The sequence below is a fragment of the Leptinotarsa decemlineata genome, unplaced genomic scaffold (genome assembly GCF_025532065.1).
Source record: "Leptinotarsa decemlineata unplaced genomic scaffold, Ldec_3_MD MMD2_tig00000591_RagTag_RagTag, whole genome shotgun sequence".
In the NCBI taxonomy this organism is placed as follows: domain Eukaryota; kingdom Metazoa; phylum Arthropoda; class Insecta; order Coleoptera; family Chrysomelidae; genus Leptinotarsa; species Leptinotarsa decemlineata.
In genome coordinates, this window is record NW_027412552.1 from 1,707,297 (window position 1) to 1,733,730 (window position 26,434).

The 26,434-nt window shown below is 33.6% G+C and overlaps 2 protein-coding genes across 5 annotated transcripts in view; one reads left to right on the forward strand and one right to left on the reverse strand.

Moving 5' to 3' along the window:
- The window catches only part of LOC111511439 (ketimine reductase mu-crystallin), a 42,306-nt gene extending 33,380 nt beyond the window's left edge, over positions 1-8,926 (reverse strand). The window contains exons 1-3 of the mRNA XM_074174540.1: positions 8,414-8,926; positions 4,794-4,967; positions 3,101-3,299 (exon numbers count right to left, since the gene is read on the reverse strand). Of these exons, the coding sequence (XP_074030641.1) occupies positions 3,101-3,299; positions 4,794-4,967; positions 8,414-8,923 (883 nt within the window). The 5' untranslated portion in view covers positions 8,924-8,926. The remainder of the gene's footprint in view (positions 1-3,100; positions 3,300-4,793; positions 4,968-8,413) is intronic.
- The window catches only part of LOC111511431 (uncharacterized), a 55,014-nt gene extending 29,972 nt beyond the window's left edge, over positions 1-25,042 (forward strand). For 2 of the 4 annotated variants that reach the window (XM_074174542.1, XM_023167444.2), the window contains exons 2-4: positions 10,599-10,917; positions 19,541-20,024; positions 23,098-25,042. In XM_074174542.1, coding sequence (XP_074030643.1) covers positions 10,599-10,917; positions 19,541-20,024; positions 23,098-23,285 — 991 coding nt within the window. In that variant the 3' untranslated portion in view covers positions 23,286-25,042. Of the gene's footprint in view, positions 1-10,253; positions 10,451-10,598; positions 10,918-19,540; positions 20,025-23,097 lie in introns of those variants that run through there. The other 2 variants (XM_023167445.2, XM_023167443.2) reach the window with 2 other exon arrangements.
- Positions 25,043-26,434: the final 1,392 nt, after the last annotated feature.

Below are 26,434 nucleotides of genomic sequence, written 5' to 3' on the forward strand. Positions count from 1 at the left end.
CAGGAGCGTACGAAGTCAGAAATAGGCCGGTTGAATTTCCTCCAGAGTTTTGGGAAATACTCGAATAGAGTGAAATAAGGTTTTGAGAAGAGATCTCGATATTTGGGAGTTATTCGCGGTTTATTTGGCTAGCTGACTTGAGGTAAAATGTCAGGAGCGTACGAAGTCAGAAATAGGCCGGTTGAATTTCCTCCAGAGTTTTGGGAAATACTCGAATAGAGTGAAATAAGGTTTTGAGAAGAGATCTCGATATTTGGGAGTTATTCGCGGTTTATTTGGCTAGCTGACTTGAGGTAAAATGTCAGGAGCGTACGAAGTCAGAAATAGGCCGGTTGAATTTCCTCCAGAGTTTTGGGAAATACTCGAATAGAGTGAAATAAGGTTTCGAGAAGAGATCTCGATATTTGGGAGTTATTCGCGGTTTATTTGGCTAGCTGACTTGAGGTAAAATGTCAGGAGCGTACGAAGTCAGAAATAGGCCGGTTGAATTTCCTCCAGAGTTTTGGGAAATACTCGAATAGAGTGAAATAAGGTTTTGAGAAGAGATCTCGATATTTGGGAGTTATTCGCGGTTTATTTGGCTAGCTGACTTGAGGTAAAATGTCAGGAGCGTACGAAGTCAGAAATAGGCCGGTTGAATTTCCTCCAGAGTTTTGGGAAATACTCGAATAGAGTGAAACACGGTTTCGAGAAGTGATCTCGATATTTGGGAGTTATTCGCGGTTTATTTGGCTAGCTGACTTGAGGTAAAAAGTCAGGAGCGTACGAACTCAGAAGTAGGTCGGTTGGACTTCCTACAGAGTTTGGGACAGTTGCTGGGAAAAAGTTGCTTTGGTTGGAAACTTCAGGAGAGTTTCTCTACGTTAAATTGGTGAACGTTTCTAAAAAAATCTGATCTATATTATATATGTTATTGCATGCCTATGTGTTTTATATTTTCGAATTGGCACCTAGGGTATTGTTGAAAATTTATCATATAGCTACGAATCGGTTCCCTTTTTCATTATTAGGTTATAGCATTTTCCTATATTATGCAGGGAAGAACGATTGAGTGGGGTACGTCTCTTAATAGTTCCTCAAAGTTGTATTCCAATTTGTTTTTATAGCAGATCTAGTAGAATTCAGGCAAGGCATACCCATATCCTAAGTGATGTTATTTCAATTTTCGGGAAATAATCCTGTCATTTTGTTTTAGTGGTTTGTTCATATTTTTCACATGGTTATAATTATATAGGTATTTCTTTTTCTTTCATAATGCACACAGTTTACATAACGTTCAGTAAAACAGACATAAAAGAATAGTATCAATATTATTTTGTGTGTGTTAAACTCCAGTTATTAATTTTTGTCAATTTTTATTTTATCAATGGTTGATCCGATTATCCCGCTGACTTTATTCATCAATAAAGTTGGTTTGTGGAAACTCTGCTAATATTATTTCATTTCCTCAAACCTCTAAAAGACCACGCATTTAAGCCGTGGCCGAATCCAGTCTCTGATGACATAATGGAAAATGTTCCTCAATTTGGGCTATTACAGCAAATGCAAGTTTGAACAAAATAAAGTTGAGTTTAATTCATGAGTTTTTCAAATTCACTTCGAAAAGTATTCAAATTGATGTTTCAAATGTTGGGTTTTAATTTTCAAAGGGATTTGTTTCTAATTCACATATTGGCAACAGCGCCTATATCAAGTTGAAATAATTTATACGTACCTAGATATTCTACTTTAAAAAAGGAAAATTATCTTTATAAATCAACAATTGAGACAAAATATAAATTATAGTTCAATACCACCTCCACAAGCCACATAAACAACAGTTGTTTTGTTATTTATTTATATAGAGGAAGATAGGTTAGGTGCACAAAATGTCATATGTCACAGAATGTCTCGAAACTCGGAACATAAGTAAACAGAACAGCACGCCTCTGAAATATGTCATCTTTGTCTCATGCAGGTAACAGATTCATTGTCCTATATTAGCTATAACCGATGTTGCCAAATGGTGAAATAAAAACGAATCCTTTTAAATGTTGAATGCATTATTTCTTTCCTCTTTTTTAAGTATTTAAATAATTTTTTTAAGAAAAAGGTTGAAATGATAACTTTAAAATTCGTTGTTTTAGAACTCTTTTATGAAAACTACTTGATTTTCGTCAGGAGGAACATTCCCCCTTGGTGGCATAACCAAGCCATTGCTCTACGAAGATAGAACGGTAAAAAAAATACCTGTTGACCAAGTCGCCCACTAATTCTCAATCCGTGTGATCAGAACGGTTTCAAACTTTTTCTGATCTGGTCGCAGCAACTCTCGCGTTACCAAACTAAATTAAAAAATAATTACCTTCGGCTGAACGACCCCATACCCAGGGGGGTTATTTCTCTGGTGCGAGTATAATTAAGATAATTATTATATATCATTAGTAATATTCAGACCCGACATCATTTATTACAGTACGTTCTTTGTTTTTGAACTCACGTATCTTGTTTTTGGGTTACATCCCTTGTTTTTGGACTTACGTCCCTAGTTTTTGAACTTACTTTCCCTTTTTCTCGACTTACGTCCTTTGTTTTGAACCTACATCCCTCGTTTTTGGACTCATATCCATTTTTTCGAAATTAAGATCCCGGTTTTTGAAAGTACATTCTCTGTTTTTGGACCTACGTTCCTTGTTTTTAGGTTATATCCGTTGTTTTTGGCCTCACGTCCCTTGTTTTCAGACCTAGGTTCCTCGTTTCTGAACATAGGTTCCTTGTTTCTGGACCTACGTTCTGGATTTATGGGGTTCTTCCCTTGTTTTTGGACAAACATCTGTTTTTCGACTTACCTGTCTTGTTTCGGACTCAAGTTCCGTTTCTGGTAGTACTTACTTCGTTTTCGGGTCATATCTCTCGTTTTTGGACTTACTTCCCTTTTATTTAGACCTACATTCCTTGTTTTCGAACTTACGTTTCTTGTTTTAGGGCCTACATTCATTTGAAACCATAATGTAAAAATTTTTGTACCCATCAAAGCAAAAGTTGAACAATGAAATTGTTATTGGAAACAAGGTCAAATGACAATAAAGATTATAACTATCACTATTAATTTTTCACTTACCATTAATATGTGCTCCAGCCTTGATCCAGTCTGCCATGAGGACTGGCACTGAAGAATTAGTTGAGGATACGATAACATCTGCCTCTTTCACACATTCTTCGACACTGACGTTAACTTTATAAATGTTGGTGTTATATTTTTTGTTCAAATACTCCGCCAAGCTGTGTGCTCTTGATGGAGTGCGATTCCATATACGAACCTAGAACAAACTCAACGATAATAAACAATAATAAAAATAATAGTTTATTCGACCATTTTTGGTACACTATAAGTACTTATGGCGAGTCAAAAAAAACAAAAAAATACATAGACGATTAGAAACAAATAAATAATATCAAAGCCATAAACATGAAATTCAGCTACGTGAAAACTATAGAGTAGCATAAATTGTCATTCAAGTATTCCTTATAACTACTGTAGTATTTTTCAATGAAGAATGTTTTTCCATTTCATAAAAACTAGTTCACAACTTTCCGGATATTTCCTATAAAAAATCATTCTCATGATCTGCAACCCAAAGCCCCAGGATGTGATATTCAGGGAAATTGTTGAAAAAGCCATGACATACTCGATAGACTTTCTGTTCAACCTCGTTTATTTTCATCTGTTTGGTCGTACAAAATGATTGTTTGAGCTTCTAACAAACACCATCAACATAAGAATTCTAATTTGAGGACTCATCAATTACTGTGCCTAAGAATTTGACTTCTTTCAACATCTCTATTTCAGCATAGTATACCACTCTTCGCTATTGTTGTTCTTGAGGTGAAATTTCATTGTTACTGATTTGAAAGTTTTCAGAATCAGGCGATTATAACTTTGGTCATTGGTTCCATTATTTTCCACAAATTGTAACTGCGGTATCATCTGCACACATTGTAGTCCTTGAATTCTCGGACAAATCATTAACAGATAGAACCAACAGTAATGGTCCCAACACTGAACCCTGAGGAACTACTAATTCAACACCATACTCCATTGACAAAACATCTACATATCTCATTCTCATGCAACGCCCCTCTTTATAAGAACTAAACCATCTCAGTAGATCATTTGGGAACGCAAGTCCTAATTTCGGTGTTTATGTGTGTACCACCACAAAAGATTGACTTGGCATGAGCATTGTGACTAAACCACATAATGAAAGTATATATTTCAATGGTTTTTGCTGCATTTTAGTAGTTTTGCTATTACTCACTTTCCTGACCAACAATTTCTATCGATCCAATGTCAACCCTTTCATTGACTGAGTTGTAAATTTTATATAAATTTTGAATTGATCATCTGTTGGACAGAAAATCATGAATAGCATCTCAAAATGCAGCAAAGTCTACCATAACAGATTTATCTAATTGATAAATAGATCCTTGAAAAATCAAAATTTACCGACAAATTTCACTATCGATAAAACAGTTCCCTTTTTCATCTATCAGAGTGAAGTTAGTTAGACCACCAGTATACCACCAGGTAAACTGTTTCATATCTAAATGTAGGTACTTGTAATCTGTGATATTATTCAGCAATAAGACATTTTAAAAAACAGAACTTTATCAAAATTCCATGTACAGGACCTCATTTTTGAAGGTTCAAACTATAAACAACGTGGCTGCTATAAACATGCAACATCATGGAAAATATATTTTTGTTAAGAAAAGAATCTGCTTCAATCATCCGAAATTTTCACAATACTCACTTCTTGGAAGTCAAAGAAATGCTTAAAGCACTCAGCGTGAACTTTTCCTTGCTCTCCAGCACCTACGATGGCCAAAATTTTGCTGGAAGCCAGCTTTTTTGCATGAATGTACTTGGTTGCCACAGCTGAAGCTGCTGCTGTCCTCCATTTTGTTATTTCAGTGCCAGCCACTATCTAAAAAACAAAGATACAATCGACTATTTTATTGTAAATCATAGAAAAATATTCCGATGATAGATTTAGGAATAGGTGGGTCGAAACAAGAGGTAGGTAGATTGGAATGGCCTCATAGTTCTCCAGATTTAAATAAGCTGGATTAATAATTGAAAAAAACTGAAATTTCGTTCCCTGGCAATTTTTTCATCAATTAGGCGTTATTTATGTTAATAACCTTAACATCAACTATTTATTCACTTTTTAAAATTGGTTATCTCAATTTCAACTTCATGTTGAATATGAAACTTGAGTATTCAACACATCAAATGTGTGTTTCTTTACAAAATCAAAATTAGAATATTAAAATTTGGAAACGTGAGGTAAAGTCGAAGTTTAAAATTGGCATTCCAAGATTGAAGTCGAAACTCAAAAAAAATTCCAACTTTAAAATTGGCATACAATAAAATATCGTGTTTGAAGTCGCAATTCAACAAATCATAGAGATTAAAGTCGACATTTAATGAAATTCCAATTATAAAGTCGGATCCTGAAGTCTGAATTTTCGAAGGTTGGAGTCAAAATTTAAGAAATTCAAATTTTAAAATTGGCATTTATAAATTCCGAGTTTGAATTTGCAATTTACCAAAATTTCGAGTTCAAGTCGGCATTCAATGAAATTCCAATCTTAAAGTCACATCTCGAAGTCTAAATTCATCAAAATTCCATGATCAAAGTCGAAATTCAACAAAATTCCGAGCTAAAAATTGGCATGCAATAAAATATCGTGTTTGAAGTCGCAATTGAACAAATCATACGAGTTTAAAGTCGGCATTTAATGAAATTCCGATTATAAAGTTGAACCCTGAAGTCTGAACTCGATATAATCCCGAAGTCAGTTGCACCCTGAAAACATCAATGAATTCAGAACAAGACTAGGCTCAATTGATTGGACCTCACTATATTTCACTGATATGAATTGTGGATTTTCTTATTTTTCTGAACAAATTTCCTGGTGTTATGATGTTTCTTGTCCTTTTAAAAGAACTAGGCCTAGGGAAAATAAATCAAACTTATGGATCTCAAATGATTCAGTCAAAGAGAGCAAAGCCTTAAGAGATTTGTTTTGGTTAATTTCCACTAACTGTAATGTGGACCATCAAGCTATGCAATTGTATAAACAAAAAATCAAAGAACACAAATTAAATATAAAAAAAGAAAAAAGTCACTATTACGATTCAAAAATCAGGAAATCCAGTAACAAAACTAAAAAAGTTTGGAAAATAATAAATAATGAATTGGGAAATAAAAAAGGGGACTTGGAAACAAACCTATTACTCTAAAAAATGAATTAAAGGAGGAAATTAACAATCTACAAGAAATTTCAAACCTTTTCGTTGAACATTTTTCATCTTCTGCCGAATTGCTCATCTCAGAGCACTTTGGTCAAAATGTATTACTTCCCTGTACCTATTCGAAGAATACTGTTAGTCAGTATCCCTTCGATACATCCCCATTCACAAAGACAGAAATTCTAGGTACTCTGGAAACAATGGCAAATAAAAACTCCGCAGGTACTGATGGTATCTCAATAGTTACTGTGAAAAAAATTGTAGACCTTATAATCGAGCCACTATTGTTTTTGATGAATCAGTCATTTTTTGTAGGTTGTTTTCCAAATGTATTTAAAACGGCTCTCATATTTCCTCTATATAAAAAAGGCGACAAAACTGAGGTAGACAACTACAGACAGATATCTTTACTTTGTTCCCTCTCTAAACTGTTTGAGAAAGTTGTTAGTAACAGAATTCTGAATTACATGGATCAAAATAATCTTTTTAGTAATAACCAATATGGCTTCAGGAAGAACAAATCAATTGAATCAGCTTCATACCATTTATTAAATTTCATTTATACACAGGTTGACTCGAATAAACTAGTTGTAACACTTTTTTTCGATTTGTCAAAAGCATTTGATACCATTTCTTCCTAATTTCTTATAATTAAACTTGCAGGCCTAGGTTTCCCAAATAATCTATTGAACTGGGTAAAATCATATATGGAAAACCGTAGTCTAATAGTTAGCTGCAATGGAATTTTATCAAGTCCCAAAGATGTAAAACTAGGAGTGCCTCAAGGTTCTGTCCTGGGACCATTGTTGTTCCTCAATTTCATAAATGACCTGTCTGAATTCTTTTCTGAGTGTCACATAACCATGTTTGCGGATGACACTGCAATTACTGTGGCCGACAAAAACGAAGTTGAGTTGTCAGACAAAATAAATAAAATAATAGATAAATTCAGTGCTTGGTGTCAACGTAACAAACTTATTCTGAATAAATCTAAATCTGTTTCAATGAAAACATTTATTAGGAAAAATTTCAGCAGTGACTCTTCCACAATAAATGGTATTCGATCTTCCAGCGAAGTCTTGTTTTTAGGAACGTCTTTAGACGAAAATTTGACCTGGAGCGGTCATATTCAGAAGGTCTGCAACAAACTCAATTCCGCATATTACTCAATCAAACAATTGAAAAACACTCTAGATAATTTTGGATTGATGAATGTCTATTTTTCTATGGCTTATTCTCACATCAGCTTTAATATCATTTCTTGGGGATGTGCAAGGGAATTTCCACGAGTTTTTGTTGCTCAGAAAAGATTGCTGAGACTAATTTTTAATAAAGATTTTCAAGATAGTTGTAGACCAATTTTCTTAAGAGAGGGCCTATTGACGGCACCTTCTTTATTTATCTTGAAGTGTGTCACTTTTGCCCGTAACAATATAACTTAATTTGTCACAAATGCGGATATACATGGTAGAGACACCCGTCATGGGAAACTGTTAAGAACCCCCTCACACAAAACGGCTCACTTTAGATGCTCCCCACTATTTAATACAACAAACTGTTATAATAACTTGCCGGCATCTATTAGGAAAATCGAGTCAGATAAACTTTTTAAAATTGAGGTGAAGAAACTTCTCTTACAGAAGTGTTACTACAGTCTTGAGGAATTCTTGCACGACACTTTTTCATGACATTTTGAGAGTATTTGCTAGAGCTTCTCCGATTTTTTATATAATACTTCTATGTTGTGAAAGTTTGTGGACGTGAACCATATTTATTTTTTTGTATTGTTCAACTTCTGTAGTTTTATTTTTGTTTTTTAATTATGACTTAGCACATGTACTCAATGTACCAAAGTGTCAAATAAATAAATAAATGAATAAATAAATAAAGTCAAAATTCAACAGAATTCCAAGTTTGAAATTGACATTCATTAGAATTCCGAACATGAATAACCTATGATATTAAAAGTAGGTATTTCAAATATTTGTTTTAAAAACTTTTCAAAACAGACTCTGCATTTTGCCAACATTCTCTACCAATGTAATTTTCAACTATTATATAAATCGCTCGTTTCTTGCGACATTAATCATCAATATCATTATAACTTGAACTTACTCCTTTGATAATCCCAGTATTTTCGTCGAAAAGCATAATATTTGCGTTAACAGACGGTAGCGGTGTTTTCAGTTCCACATTTCCCGGGAAAAATGTAACAATTTTACAGCCAAGAGCTCCAAACTCTCCGTCTTCCAGGTACCCGGGCATCGTCAAAAGTATATCCGGTTTGTCGAAAATTTTTGTCCTCCCACGGGCACTTTGCACCACCCTACCTTCCGTCACCCGTTTCATAGCCACTTCCATGGCCTTGAAGGTTTTATCCCAGTTGATGAGACTGAGAACTGTTTCTTCGTCAATGTATATCATGTTTTGTATTTTCCGCCACGCTGTAAACTGTGGAATAAACACGTCTATTAAATACTCCCCTTTTATACTGTTCTGATAAGGTGCTCTTAGAGATAAACTCAAAATATTTTCTTGAAGAACAAAACAGATGATTAAAGTCACAAAATATTTTTTCGGTCTGCTGTTAAGCAAATTGAGTGTAAATAAACTTTCAAAGGTCATTCAATAACAATCATTAATCTAAAGAAGTGAAAGGGAGAATTCCATAACTGTAACATTCTCTTAAATGCTTTTTTCACAAACCAAAGTTGCCTCATTAGAAGATGATCTAGGTACTTCCGAAACTCCAGTTTAGATAGTGATACTGTTTGTTATCCAGAATAGAATGACAAAAATTTCAAATCAATAATATTTACGGTTATCAAGATACCCAACTCAAAAACTGCGAGTTTGTCGAAAGCTAGTGTGACGTCATGGGATATGTGCTGCGATTTTTGGTACAGCGAATAGAAATGAAATTATAAAGTGGGGCGAAATCATCCCTCCTATGAACTTCTCAACAAGATTTATGTAGAAATGTATCATTTTCAATATTTGTTTATGACAGTATTGCATTTTTTTAAAAGAAGTGGGGGTCTTGTGATAAGTTATTTGATAGGCATTTCTATTCTCTTGTTCATTTTTGGAAATCGGATCAGCCGTTCCTGAGCAGATTTATATTTATTTTAAGGATCTGCAAAAAAAACGATAAATATCCTAATTACAAGAAATAATTTATTCAAACCTTGCTCTAGTTTATTCCAGTAAATGTTAAGAAATTCATTTCTCCCATATTGTGGAAAGTTTCTGGGATGATTTCGTTGGGAGCATCTTCTATTTGTAACATGAACTCTACGGTTGAATAAGGTTGTTTCAAAAGTTTTGTCCGTTTTTATGAGTTTACTTTGAAAATGAATACCTTATTAATGTCTCTCGAAATAAGAGTCATTTGAATTAGTACAATTATCCACCGGTTTGGATAATTGCCGCCTAGCCTCTTTGGAACCAGCTAGTCATAATGAAGAGGTACTTCATTCTGCTGAAAAGCAACATCAACTGAAAAATCATTCGGATTTTTCGATTATCCAAACCAGTGAACTCTTAGAAGACCCTACTAGATCATCTGATTTGACACATCTAGATATTGCACAGGTAGTCTGATAACTGTGCAATAACTGAACCTAATTTAGATAAATTGTCAATAACATTTGTCGACCTTTATTGACAATTTACCTGATTCAGGTACAGGTGTTATCACACCAGACTACCTAAATCAAAGCCTTAACCATTTTGTCGATTATATAATCATTAATCTTTGTATTGATAATGTATTACTTTAAAATGTCTCTACTTTATCTGCAAAACATTAGTTTCTTGGCAGTAAAGTTCTTTCTCTCTCTTTCTCAAGATCGATCAAGGTAGGTTGAAAAAAGAAAGAAAAATGTCAACTTCATAGTTGTCAATGTGGAACTGTTGGAAGTCCTGTCTATTAGTTCATTGGTCTATTTGTTCATTGTCATTTGTCAGCAGTCATGTCTATGAAAAACAGAACAGAGTTAAATGATGAGTAATATTTAAAACTTGCATATTATGGAGTTTTCTCTTGGATAAATGAATATAATAAGGAGGAAGAGTAAAATTGTTCATTAAAAAAAAGGAAAAATTCCAACTTCATAATTGTTAAAGGTTATTTAATTTCTAATAATCAAGGTGATTAGGATATGTTGGTGTGTCACAATTCAATGGTTTTTTGATATTTTTGAAACATATGTTTATTAATATATGGCATGTTATCCTGAAAACTTCAATTCAAATTTGAGAAAATTGTCTTGCAGGCTGATCCACTTTCATTTTCCAGATATCAGCCAATGATGGCTTCTTCGAAAGCAGCACCCTGTTGGACGACACTCGAGGATTTGCATAACGACCTGTGTGCATTTTCAGAAATAGCCGTAAACCAGGATGATGCCTACGAACCTCCTCTCGCTACCATAGTTCAGTACAATGCTCAAATGAGAGCTAATCACACTTCTAGTATTTTCGACACTCAAGAGCCTGAAGAAGACGTTACTTATATTTGTTCGGGCAGAGGAAGGGGGGGACTGAGTAAATTCTACAGGCCAGGGATGCCTGTTACTGATGATGGTCAGGATTTTGTTAGCAGGAAAATTCGGGAGGTGAGTTTTACAGCAATAGCAATGATTTTTGAAAAATGGTAGTTTGGCAGTAATTACGGTGAACCAGTCAAAAATAGACATGCATTGGAGTCAACCGATACTTGCTGTATGCAATGCATTGAAATTGAAAGTGAATTATGAGAACGACAGTTCTCATAGTTACCTAATAGTATATTATCTATAAAACTAGAGCTCTTGGAAAAAAGATTTGAAATCAGCAACCTTGAATTAGAAAACAACAGCTATGAAATTCCACGCATTAAAAAAACAAATTAATTTTGTTCTCTTGTGTTATGACTTAAACAATCAAAAGCTCCAACTCCCCTACACAAAAATGTGACAAACAAACAATAGATAACTACCGCCAAATATCTCTTTTGACAGAATTTTCAAAGGTGCTTTAACACTGTGTTTACAATCTCGTAATCAGTTTTGTAGAATGCTATGACCTGCTAACGCTTTCTCAATATGATTTTAGGAATGATAAATCAACGGATCATCCACATTCCGTTTACTGAATTATGTTTATACTTTCTTAGATAAAAGAAAATATGTTACGTCTCTTTTGTTCCATTTCTCAAAAGCAGCCTAAACATAAAATTCATATTAGAAAAACTTGGTTTTCTAGGTATGAGAGGTGTATTGTTAAAATGTTTTCGAGTCTTATCTTTCCCACAGAAGTAGTCTCATCAAAGTAGAACAACAACTATCGAATGAATGCACTTCTTCTCTTGGTGTTCCCCAAGGATCTGTTTTGGGACCCTTAATTTTTCTCCTTTTTGAAAACGATATTCCCAATCATATTACCGTGGGAAAAGTAACAATGTTTGCTGATGACACAACAATGAAATAAAACAATGGTGTCAAAAAAATTGACTCATTTTAAATATTGACAAGACAACCTGCATACATTTCCATATGAGAAATATCTAATATTTAGTGACAGCATAGACACATAGACTTTGTAAACCACTCAATAAAGCATACTATGCAATTCTTTAGATGAAACCAATTTTGGACCGAAAGGGATTGTTGAATTTATACTATGCGTTTGCGTGTAGCCATATATAATAATAATAATAAATTTATTTGGTAAGTAGGATACATTCCTAATATACAACCACAAAATTATAACTAACAAATAATTGATTAATATTCCAAAACTCATGACTTATGATCTTATTAGTAATACCTTCAGTTACATTTGTTATAAATATGATGCAGTAGATCAGTTTTAAACCTTTTTAAAGTTGAAGCTGATTTAATTGAATGAGGCAGTTTGTTGTATGTATCAAAACCTTCGATACATACTGAGTTCATACTGATTTTGGTATTAGTTCTATGTATATGTATGTCAAGATTATGTCTAGTGTAATATTTGTGAATATCATAATTAAAACAAATAGATTTTTTAAGGTATGTTCCAGTTAAATCATTAACTTTTTTATGCACAAATATCATTGTCTGGTATAAAAGTCTTTGGGATACCAAAAGCCAATTTAGGGTTATTAACATTGTAATTATGGGAGTATATCGGTTTCCTCTCAATATAATTCTCATTCCTCTATTTTGTAGTTTTTGTAGTTGTGCCTGTTTGTTCAAATCGAAAGAGTATAAAATCGAAGCACAATAATCAAAGTGTGGTTGTATAATTGTTTTATAGACTAATATCTTTGTGTTTAAAGACAGATGCTTTGAAACTGTAGAGTAAAAATATAGTTTTTTCGAAATTTTCTTATGTACGTATTGAAAATGTTCTTCGAATGTGAGATTGCAGTCCAGTTAAAACCCTAAGTATTTTACAGTATTATTCACTTTTATATTTATCTGGTTTATATTGATTTTTTTATATTTGTATTTTGAAGTGAGGATCATGGCAGTAGTTTTACTCACATTCAATTTAAATTTATAAATTTTTATATATTTGTCAACTTTTTGCAATATCACATTCATTTTCTGTACAGCAGCATCCAGGCTTATATCACTGCAAGCTAATAGAGTATCGTCTGCAAACAAGTTGATAAATTTACAGTCGACATGTATATTAATATCATTTAAATATATAATGAATAGTAAGGGGCCCAAAACACTTCCCTGGGGTACTCCAATATATCAAATAATATTGCAACATGGGGACTGGCTACTGAATGTAAAATAATTTCCACTTCTCAAAAAAGAATAATTAGACTATTATTTAATTTGGAGTACAGGGAGTCATGTAGGACTGTCTTCAAACAACACTCTATTCTGCTCGTCCATTCTATTTATTTATTTATTTATTTGACACTTTGGTACATTGAGTACATGTGCTAAGTCATAATTAAAAAACAAAATAAAACTACAGAAGTTGAACAATACAAAAACAATAAATATGGTTCACGTCCACAAACTTTCACAACATAGAAGTATTATATAAAAAATCGGAGAAGCTCTAGCAAATACTCTCAAAATGTCATGAAAAAGTGTCGTGCAAGAATTCCTCAAGACTGTAGTAACACTTCTGTAAGAGAAGTTTCTTCACCTCAATTTTAAAAAGTTTATCTGACTCGATTTTCCTAATAGATGCCGGCAAATTATTGTAACAGTTTGTTGTATTAAATAGTGGGGAGCATCTGAAGTGAGCCGTTTTGTGTGAGGGGGTTCTTAACAGTTTCCCATGAAGGGTGTCTCTACCATGTATATCCGCGTTTGTGACAAATTCAGTTATATTGTTACGGGCAAAAGTGACACACTTCAAGATAAATAAAGAAGGTGCCGTCAATAGGCCCTCTCTTAAGAAAATTGGTCTACAACTATCTTGAAAATCTATATTAAAAATTAGTCTCAGCAATCTTTTCTGAGCAACAAAAACTCGTGGAAATTCCCTTGCACATCCCCAAGAAATGATATTAAAGCTGATGTGAGAATAAGCCATAGAAAAGTAGACATTCATCAATCCAAAATTATCTAGAGTGTTTTTCAATTGTTTGATTGAGTAATATGCGGAATTGAGTTTATTGCAGACCTTCTATTTTCATTTTAAAATGTGTAACTTTTTTGATAAGCCACATTTCTGACTTCAACGTATTAGGAACTACCCACCAAGAAGTTCTGATATAAAAAGATACTCCAAATATATTGGTGATCTGCATAGCTTACATGAAGAAACGAAATGTCAAGCATTACTTATCAGATATAAACAGGAAATGAAGGCATACAGAAAATATTTATCATATCACAAAAAAGCGGTCAATGATAGTAAAATTTCTGCCTCGAAAAACAAATCTGAAACACTACGGAGTATTTTCAGTCAAAACAAAAACAGACATACAACTGTAGTCTTGGAAGATGAAAATGATCAGTACGTTACAAATCCTAGGGAAACAGCAGATCATTTCAATAGATTTTTCACTCATGCGGTGTGGATAGCATACCACCAGCAATATTGAAAAATATTTCAGAGTAAATGTGAACCCTTGGCAAACATAATCAATGAAAGCCTATTAACTGGTACTTATCCAGATGATCTTAAAATAGCTAAAGTAGTTCCAGTCTACAAGAAAGGTTGCAAGAACAACATTAATAACTACCGACCAATATCATTACTTCCATCACCTGGTAAGATATTTGAACACGTAATTTATAATAGGCTCATCTCATTTATAAACTCGAATAATATTCTGAACTCCCACCAATTTGGTTTCAGACAAGGAATGTCCACCGAACTGGGATATTTAATGCGGTAAAACAAATAACGGAGAATGTTAATAGCAAAAAAACCTCGGTCGGCTTGTGCTATGACCTCTCAAAGGCCTTTGATATGGTAAACCACGAAAAACTCCTAAATAAGCTGGAAAAGTATGGTATAAGGGGTGTGGGTTATGAACTCATTAGATCATACCTATCAAATAGATCCCAAGTTGTTAGCATAAAAAAAATCTGTTTAAAATCTGTTTTTCCGTTAATCAGCTGCCGCCCCCATACGAACGACAACTCTCAGAAGTTGAGAAACTTGTGCAAGCTAAGGACTAACGAGGTCTTACCTTTTAACGTGTGATTCCTAACACGGAATGAACGCAGAGAACCATTATATATCTAGTAGAATTATGATTAGGCAGGGTGTACCTCAAGGCTCTATCCTTGGACCAATACTCTTCCTTCTATATGTGAACGACTTACCCAAAGCCTTGAATCTTGGTAGTGTATACCAGTTCGCAGATGACATTTCAGTCATTATCACTGGAACAAATGCATTAGAACTCTCAACCAAAGCTTCAGCCATGTCAAATAGTATAGTCAAATGGTCAGAGGCAATATGCTTAAATCAAATATTACCAAAACAGGACTAGTAATTTTTAACAAATCAATAAACTGCGAGGAATCTCTATATGTAAAACTCCAAAATAGGTGTTTTCCAATATCGGATCACACTAAATTCTTAGGTGTCACGATGGATGCAACCCTCAGTTGGCAAACCCATATAAATTTATTGAATAACAGATTAAGCTCTATTTGTGGTGTGATACGATACTTAAGGGATCAAGTCTCTGTTTGTAGACAGCACATGTACAGTCATTGATTTCATATGGTATTATATTTTGGGGTTCTTCAGTATACTCACAAAAAATATTTATTACTCAAAAAAGAATCCTGAGAAGTATCCTAAATCTAGATCAAAGAAGCTCTTGTAAAGAGTTCTTCTGTAAACTTGATATTTTGACAGTGCCCTCGTTGTACTTCTTGGGTCTTGTTTGTTTCGTAAAAAAATATCCATACCTGTTCCAGAAATAGTGGTCAATATTCGAATATTGGGAGAAAAAATTGAAGCGATTTTTATTTACGGTGCGACGCGTAACTTTCACGTGACCGAAAGGATGTTCAATGAACGTTTTCCGAATCGTCCTATCTGTAGAAAATATTTGAGGGAACTTGTATCCAAATTCACAACTACCGGTAGTGTACATAACAAAAAGCTCCCAGGTCATCTGTCTATTCCAGAAGAACAGCAAGTGCAAATAATTGGTGAGATGGTAGTAAATCCTGAACAGTCTACTTATTCCGTCGCGAATGTTTGTGAGGTGTCTCCTTCTACTGTGTGGAGACTTTTGAAAAGGAACAGGTATCATCCATACAAAATTAAAATGGTACACCAATTAACTGAAGATGATCCTGATCGAAAAACAGAATTCTACGAAATCATGACGGAAACCATTGCAAGGAACCTACCTATCTCCACAATATTTATTTCAGTGACGAATGTACATTTTTTTAAACGCCAATGTTCACCGACAAAACTGCCGTTATTGAAGTGACACCAACCCTCACGTTTTCCGAGAAACACATCCAATATCTAGAAACCATTGGGAAACCATATTGAGGGACCTCGAAATTTAACAGGGGAACTGTATTTGAATATGCTGGAAACTACTGTTGACCCTCTCATCGCTGAAATCGTCGAAGCGAATCCTAATGAATTCGATATGGATATTGTATTCCAGCAAGATGGAGTACCATCACATTACTCCAGACAAGTAACAAACTATTTGGATACTACTTTTCCCCGTAGTTGGATTGGCCGTCGAGGTCCTACAGAATGGCCAGCCCGCTCGCCAGATTTGACACCTTTGGACTCTGTTTATGGGGCTATTTGAAGCAAAAGGTGTACGAAACTGAATCTGCTTCAATATTGGATATGTGGCAGAAAATAATAAATATTTGTAGAGATATTGACGTTACTGTGTTCGAAAATGTTCGGCGTGAAATATCAGATGGGCTGTTCATATCTCAAGAAGTTCAAGGCAACCATTTCGAGCATTTTCTGAACTGACCTCAAGCTTGTTACCCATATTATTAAAGAAATGCACTGTATATAAACGGCTTCTATTCAATAGAGGAATTTCTGGAATTACAATCCAGACACTGAATGTTCATCGAGTAAGGTTTTTAATGTGTGAATATGTATCATATATTTTTCTTTTTTTTCACCTATATTCTTAAATTTTTTAATTTTTATCTATGTAACGTGAAATTTTTATATCTATTTATTTACGGCAATGCCTATTTTTTTCAAGATAATTAACAAGTTCACACATATGTATTTAATATAAGCTAGGTTTAAGGAAAAAATATATAAAATAAAATAAAAAAATCGTAAAAATAATGAATTACAATCTTTTCAGTCTTTGTAAATGTTTTCAAAGAAGAATTAAAAAATTCTAAATCTACATTGTATGTATTTGCAATTCTCAAAATTCTACCTACAGATTCATTCCGGCCATAGTTGGTGCGACAAAAGGGTACTTTGAAGATTTCCGAATTTCTTGTTCTCCTTGAACTCACATTTGAAGTTATAAGTTCTACCATTGCTAATTTGATTACCATCGCTACCATTGATTATTTTATGAATTAGTGTAAGGTCTACTTCTAATCTTCTATGAGCCAGAGTATTCAAGTTAAGAATGTCCAATATAATTTTATAGTCATATTCACTAATATGATATCCCAGTTTATATGCAGAGTACCTTAAACACTTATTTTGAACACTTTCAAGCATATCAATATCCACATGATATGAAGGGCACCAAATTGTGGAATTGTATTCGATTATTGATCCAACAATTGAACAATATATGATTTTTATTGAAGTGAGAGATAATTCATCTTCTGCAGATCTAAAAATGAAACCTAACATTTTTAACGTTTTAGAAGAAATATTTGCAATATGGGGTTTAAATGACATTTTTGGGTCAAGAGTGATTCCTAAATCTTTGATTGTGTTTGTTTTTTTCAGTTCTGATTGATTGATTTTGTATGGCCAGTTAATGGGATTTTTGTTTTAGAAAAAAGAATTTTTGACATTTATCTATATTCAATTGCAGCAGATTCATATCACAACAGCGAACAAAGTTAGATAAATCGTACTGTAATAATTTTGTTTCGGTTGAGTCATAAATAACTTTAAACATCTTCAGGTCATCAGCAAACAAAATAAATCCACTATAAAGAGTAAAATCTTTCAAGTCATTGACAAATAAGTTGAAAAAGCAATGGCCCTAAATGGGAACCCTGTGGTACACCCGATGAAACTGTGATTGAGGAAGATACTGAGTTACCATATTTTACAAATTGTACTCTGCAGGCTAGATAATTGTGGTTTACTCGGTCAAATGCCTTTGAAAAATCTGTGTAAATAGAATCCACCTGGTGTCTATTTCCGAAGGCGTTTATTATACAGTGTTGATAAATTAGCAGATTTGTGCTGATAAATCTACCACTACTGAATCCATGTTGTTGATTAATGATTATATGTCTACAATCCCATGTTAGTTTTTTTGTAATCAGGCTGTCTAACAATTTGGGTAATTCTGATTGATTACAGACTGCTCGATAATTTTTTATATCATTATGTGATCCACTTTTATAAATAGGTTTCAAAAAACTGTTTTTCCAATAATCTGGAAAGATCGATGATTTCAAGGAAATATTGAATATCACGTGAATTGATTTGACCAGGATAAAAATACATTTTTTGATTAGGAATAGCGGAATTCCATCAGGACCTGTAGACAATTTCCCAGGTAATGACATGACTAGATCGATTATTTCTCTAATATCAACGCTATAACTACATATATCAACATTTTTACTAAATTTATATTCTGGAATTTGGTTAACTGTTTCATCACTGTAGACTGATGAGAATAATTCTGCAAAAAGTTTCACAATATCATCACTATTTTCACTGACAGAGTCATCATAATACATTTTAGATGGTAAGGAGTGTGATTTTTTTTTTTTTTTATTAATAATATAATTCCAGAAGCTTCTAGGATTATTATTGATGTTATTCTCTATTTTATTTATGTATGCTTGATGGTAAGTATTTCTCAAAGTTTTGCACTTATCTCTCAAATAACAAAATTCTTCATATTTATAAAAATTTCCATTTTTGTATTCTCTTTGAACCGATTTCTTCTTGAAAACTGATTTTTTCAGTTCAGAATGGAACCATATTGGGAAAGTAGAAGCTTTATATTTTTTTAGTGGAACAAAATACTTCGGAGCTGTATAGAGAATATTGTAAAAATTTGTAACTACAATATTTAAATCCTCGATCGGAAAAGACTCTATTAAGCCATATTTCTACTAAAATTATAATATCATAGTTTGAACACTTTGTTGAAATTCTAATATTTTTGTTCTCATACCGCGGACATTTTGAAAATACACAGAAAACTGATTGGGTTTTACTTTTTTGACCTGCCAATTGTACTTTGTATGTAAATATAGCCAATATTTTCATTTTTTATGTACAGAGTGGTCCAACGAAAAGTATGCACCTTGCTTTTCTCCTTTTTTTGTAACTTGACGCAAAAATGCTCGGACAGGTCAATTTTGCTTTTGAGGGGGACACATTTTAGATGTATTTTTCTACCTGTGCCTTCAACCCCCTAGCGAGGGTGAGTAACAACCCTAAAATTTTAAATGGAAAGTGGGGTCGAGTGATATATCATTTGAAAAGGCACGAAATTCTCTAATTCTAAATGATCGAAAAGACGAGTAAAAAAAACTACTACCAGTAATACAGAAATTGGTGTAAATCAAAATCGTTAGTGTATTGGTCAAAAGAATATCAATTTTCCAGGTCTCAGGGGTTGGCTACTCCAACGAAATAATCGAACAGTCCCTCCGTGAGAAAATTCGCAAAGTGAAAATCCCTGATAGTGAATTCTGCGACGCAGAACTCAACGGAAATAACTCAAACGAAAGAACTGCCAGTCCAATGAGCGCCAGATCAACTTCAACGCAGTCAATTAACGCAAACACAGGAACTTCCAGCCCTATGAGCGCTCGATCAGCTTCGGCTCAGTCCATTTCTTCGGGCCCGGAATCAGAAGACGGGAACGCAGAGCAGCAACCTCCGCCACTAAGCGTGATATTGAAGCTTGCGAAAAATAAGAGGAAAGCCCCTACACAAAAGGTGCCTCGAGAAGATGTGACCGTGTCTCACAGGCTAATTCAAATCGAGATTCCAAGGATTGAAGCGGACTCTAGTTCAAAATCCAGGGAGCAGTCTCCAAGTAATGGCAGCAGCATCTCATTGTCCGAGAACCTCTTCAAAACTCCAGGTGAGGAAATTTATTTTATTCATTTCATTTTCAAATCAAATCAAAATATGCTTTATTACCCAAGATCAGAACATCTTATTGGCAAAGTCTAGTAAAGTAAACCGTGTATATGGGGCAATTAACAAATATAAACTATAAAATAATGTTTAGAGACAAGAGCAGAGTAAATGGACAGAACAATATTAAGCCCAGCTGAACAGATACAAATATAAGTACATGAGTATTGAGTAAATGTAAATATATAATGCTACGTAATGAACATTGATAGCCATTTCGTGTTGATTTCAATAACTTGTTACACAAAGATACATGCCAATTATTCGATAGAGCCTTCGTAGAATTCCTACACACTATAATAGGGCCTCCCAACAAGGAATTCTTTCACTTTTTTTCAAAATTTCTTTTCATTATATATTTGCCCTAAATTAATGAGAAGGTGGTTAAATAACTTCTTACTGTTGAAAATAATAGAATTTTGTGTAAGGGCTAGAGAAGGAGTGGGAAGGGAAACGGAGTAAGACTGACATGTACTATAAGTTGAGGTGTTACTAAATTGATTTTTATATTTTTTGTGGATATGACACACTGTTTCAGAAATAAAAAGACATACTAAGGTCTGAATTTTTTGCTTCACAAATAATGGGCGGCATGAATACCTGTAGCTAGCCTTGCATTAATATCTGATGGATCTTTTTTGTAAAGAGAATACCATATTGAAACGAAATTGTGCACAATTCCCCCAGAAACAAATTCCATAACGTAAATTGGACTCAATTTGTGCAAAATAAACTGATCTTGTGATAGTAGTGTCTAACTCTCTTGCAACAACTCCCACTGCATGACATCCTTCTGCTAGTCTTTTACATAAGTAGTCGACATGGAAATCAAATTTTACATTTTCATCAATGAAGATCCCTGAAAATTTGTTTTTCTCTGAATTTTCAATTTTTACATTTTCCAAGTGTACTTCCCCTATGTTACATCTAAACGTGACCACATTTGTTTTGTCGATGTTGAATAATAAAAGATTGGAATCACACCACTCTTAGGTCGACAAAGATTTGATCAAGTAAATTTGAGGCTGTATTGCGAAACATGTGAATTCACCACTTATGTCAACATGGACTAAGTCATTGACCTAAATGAGAAACAACACCAGTCCCAAAACGGAACCTTGTAGGACCCCACTGCCAATTGAAACACCAAATTACAGAAAGTAATAATAAAAGTACTGAGGAAGAGACAGATTAAAGACAGTAATGGGGAGTGTTCCTCCTGACGAAAATCAAGTAGTTCTCATGAAAGAGCTCTAAAACAACGCATTTTAAACTTATTTCTATCTTTTTCTTTAAAAAATTATTTAAATACTTGAAAAAGAGGAATGAAATAATGCATTCAACATTTAAAGGGATTCGTTTCTGTTTCACCATTTGGCAACATTGGTTATAGCTGATAAAGGTCAATGAATCTTTTACCTGTATGAGACAAACAAAGATGACATATTTCAGAGGCGTGCTGCTCTGTTAACTTATGTTCCGAGTTCCAAAGACATTTTGTGCACCTAACCTATCTTCCTCTATATAAATAAATAACAAAACAACTGTTGTTATGTAGCTTATGGAGGTGGTATTGAACTATAATGTATATTTTGCCTCAATTGTTGATTTATAAAGATAATTTTCCTTTTTTTAAGTAGAATTTCTAGGTACGTATAAATTGTTTCAACTTCATATAGGCGCTACTGCCAATATGTGGAATTAGAAACAAATCCCTTTAAAAATTAAAACCCAACATTTGAAACATCAATTTGAATACTTTTTGAAGTGAATTTGAAAAACTCATGAATTAAACTCAACTTTATTTTGTTCAAACTTGCATTTGCTGTAATCACTCAAATTGAGGAACATTCCCTATTGATGGTACAAAAAGTAAAGGTTGTGTATAAAAATAGCATCTAAGAGACTAAACACTTGTCTTATGCTACAAAGTAATACTAATTAATATAGAATTATAGTTGCGTACAGAGAGTAAGGAAACAATTTAGTGGCAGTGTATCTATTGGTGTTCTAATATTTTGATAAATTCAAAGATATATTTTTTTTAATCTATAGAGAAGGTTTTATAATTTTCAATACGTTTTATCCTTGGGGGTAGAATATTACAAATTTTAGGTAGTGTGTATGTTAAAAAGCGACGACAAATATTTTTATAGAATTTTTGAGTGGGTAGCAATTCGTGTATTGTACTTCTAGTAATAAAAACTGTGGGAACATAATTATGAAATGTTTTGTTTTTGAATGCAAACATACATAAATTATGAAAGTATAATGTTGGAATATTACTAAGATCTTCTGAATATATAAGACTAGTATGATCTTGTAACGAATCAGAAGCCGCCCCTGACCGATATGCCGGCCAGCGAACAAACACATGACATCACCGCAAAATGAATGCAGTCGGCAACCGCCGGTAAAACTCTAGTTGAGTACCGAAACAGCTACAGACTTCTGGAAAGAACCGTTACACTATATAAGCTCGGCTTCTCGATCCAAGAGGGCAGTTGAGTTTTGAAAGTGAATCGAGCGGTTAAACAAGCAATTCAAATAGTGGAAATACATCAAACGTTAGTTGCTAAGTGTTCTAAATAAATTAGTTTGATTAGTGAAATATTGTCGGAAATAAATTTGTTAAAGACAGTTAATTATTTCATTTGTGTCAACATGATCTTTTTTTCCTCAAGATTATTTTCTTGATATAGTTCTGTATTATGTTCAGTTTTTGCAAGGAACTTTTATACATTGCTCCCCACACATTGACATTGATAATAATCTTTTAAACTGTCAAAGTATATTGTTATGTTACAGTTTTGAATGGGTTTTTTAACTACCACAAACGTGTATATTTCTTGGGATACTGAATCTTTATAGTTGAAATATTTTGTGGAGAATAAGATAAAATGTATATAACCTTTCTCTAGTCCTTCTGTATACTTTACGGTTGTGTTTTGTATTTGTTACGTTTTGACACGTTGTAAAAGAAGGTGCAACTTACCAGGTTTTTCTCTTTATATCAGATTCATTCTCGGAAACCAGTTCTGGATGGACTAGTTGCTGCGAATCCAGCAGCAGTAAAGGAGAAGAACCACTGTCGTGGAGAAGAGAGTCGAGAAATGGGAGGATTTACACAAAGGAATGGAGGAAGCGTCCGACAAATAAAGATAGTTTCAATATAAATTCCGACAGAGACTTCCCGGCTTTGTGAATATTCAAGAAATCCATTTGACTCTAGTGAATGTTCCAGTTGAGTGATATTTTTTACACATGCTAACATTTTTCTGAACCAGAATTCAGAAGATACTTTCCCGAAGACAGTTGTCCAATTACATCAATTTTTTTGCCACATTTGTACATACATTTATAGCAAATTCATTTTCTCCTAAAAAACTCAGTTGGACATTTGAAAGTACAACAGTTGTACATGAAAATCCTTCAGGAAGGTTCTAGTCTCTGGTTCCAGAATTGTCCAAAATTTTTGGGCTTGTTTTGCCTATTTTACTATTTGAGGATTCTTGGAAATTATCCCGGTTTGGAGGTTGAGGCAAATCCTTCGTTGTTGAAAAAAAATACTATACATCTTTTTTTTCAGTTACTAATTTGGGTTAATTTGCAGAAAAAATTTTAGTATGACAAAACGAAGAAAAATTCTTCGCGTTCAAAAATGTTTTATGTTTCAACTTGTATAGATTACAAGTGAGAGATACGACTGGAATCTTTGGCGTTGAATAAGCACTACTAACAAATACCAGAACTGCAATTCTTTTCGATGCGTGTTTCACAATTCAAGTGATGACGCCAGATTCAGAAAATGGACTATACTTTTTTTAAAGCAACGGTACACTAAATCCGACCTGAGAAATATATTTTGAGAAATATGTCATTCATGCATATATTCACATAGCAAATTGTTTTTTTATGAAAAACTTTTTTAGATCTTCAAAGGTGCATGAAAACCCTCTAGGAAGGTCCTAGTTTCCAGAATTGTCAGCCATTTGTGGGGTTCATAAATTTTCTTTTTTTTATTTATAGGTTATGATAATTTGAATAAATTTACAAGAAAGTAGTTCATATGACGAAATAAAAAACCAATTTAGCGTTTCAAAATATTTTATAATATCAGTTTTTGTGAATTAATAATTTGTTTTTGTTCGGTTAAATTCTATTTGGATTGATTGACAGTAGATTATCAACTGTTAAGGTTGATACTATTAATTTTTAATAACAGAAAAGAGAAGGAAACTATATGTTTCCTCCTTTTTTCTGTTTATTCTTATATTCCAAGCATTCAAAACATCAGTCAGATTGCAACTCAGTTACAATAATACCAATAGTAATATTGAAAAAAGTTATTTTAGACCACGACCTCCTGGATTTTTGTAATTTTTTATTTGCTCATCACAAGTTGCCGGAAGCTTTGAAAAACACACCTATTATATATGTTTTTGGTGATCCAAAGCTTCAGAATTTTCCTGCAATTAGTTTTCGAGTCATCAGAGGTCAAAAATGTGAAATCAGAGTTTTAACTTCGCTTTTGTTCTTTTAAAATATATTAATCTCGGACACCAATTCACTGACTCTCAGTTTTATATTACATTACAGTTTGAACTGAAATTGGTGCTTATTCGAGTTCAATAACCTTATTTGCTCACCTAAATTACACTGAATAACTCAGTAATTCATTCGCACCGTTTTGCTTACTTCATTGTCAATTTCCTCTCTCTAATAACTTAACTATAGAGTAAAATACATATCTGCAAAAATTCAAACATACATTAAATAATTTTATCCAGACACATAAAATATAAAAGGATACTGAAGAGAGATATTACACATGGAAGAAACAATACCAGAAAAGTCCGAAGTCCTTCGGCCAGTGTACAATTTTTAAATATTTGCAGTGATTGCTTGCATAATAGATTTGTGTACATTATATTTCTGACAAAACAAAATATATATATATATATATATATATATATATATATATATATATATATATATATATATATATATATAAATTATAAGAGTGACTTCCCAAATAATTTTTTCCGGGTATTCCTTCTAAAATCTAATTGAATACTCCCGTGCTAGGAATCGCACGGTAAAAGGCAAGACCTCGTTGATTTCTAGCTAGCTCCTTTTGAAGGAAGTGACAGCTGGTTGATTTGAACAAATTGAAACATATTTTTAACAGATCTTTCCTTGAATAGGTATTGCCATACAAGGGGTACTACTTATATTTCGGGAATAGCAAATAATAACAAACATTTTTTAATGTAACTGGCTTTCTTTTTTGTTTTCGAAATATTCCTCTTGATGATCAATACACTTTTGCGTTCGTTCAAACTATTTGTCGAAGTAGTTTTTCCATTCATCTTGAGGCTCCTCCAAAACATGATTTTTGAACGCTTCAAGTGCTCCTTGGCGCTCGTAAATCTTTGATCACGCAATTTACCTTTGATATTCGGGAACAAGAAGAAGTCATTGGGTGCCAAATCAGGACTGTATAGAGGATGGTTGATCAGTTCGATGTTTTGAGTGCTCAAAACTTCACCTGTTTGACTAGATGTGTGATGGAGATGGAGAATAATTCGTCTTTGGCGGTTAGTTTCACGAATTTCTCCGAAGACTTCCGGCAAACACATGGTCGTGTACCACTCAGAATTGACCGTTGTATGTTGTTCAAGCGAAACAGTGGTCACATGTCACATTCGGCCGAAGATAGAGGCGACCATTTGCTTCGCTGTACTTCTTCCACAAACAACTTTTGTTGGTTTTAGCTCGTATTGGAATACCCACACGGTCGATTGCTGTTTTGTTTCAGGCTCATACGTATATATTAATGATTCGTCACTTGTCACGATTTTGTACACCTCTTTTGAAGCACTATGATCGAACTTTTCAATAATTTCCTCACACCACGTGACGCGAGCCTTTTTTTGACCGACTGATAAATTATGGTGTATCCAACGAGAAAATTTTTTTTTACGACTAAGTGTTCGTGCAAAATCGAATGTATTGAAGTGGAACTGATGTGCAAGGATGCCCCTATCTCACAATATGTCACGCGACGATCTTGCATTATCAGTTCACGCATTGCATCGATGTTTTGTGGCACAACCACCGATTTTGGACGACCTTCACGGAATTTGTCGTCGACCGAACTACGACCATGATTTAATTCACTATACCAGCGATATACTGTGATTTTTATGGAGCTTTATTACCATACAAAGAGCTGAGTTCATCGACACATTCTTGTTGAAATAATCCTCGTCGAAAGTTTTGGAGAATAATCCAACGAAAACCTTCCCTTAAAATTTTCATTTTTTTGTCAAATTAATTTTCTTAACTCAT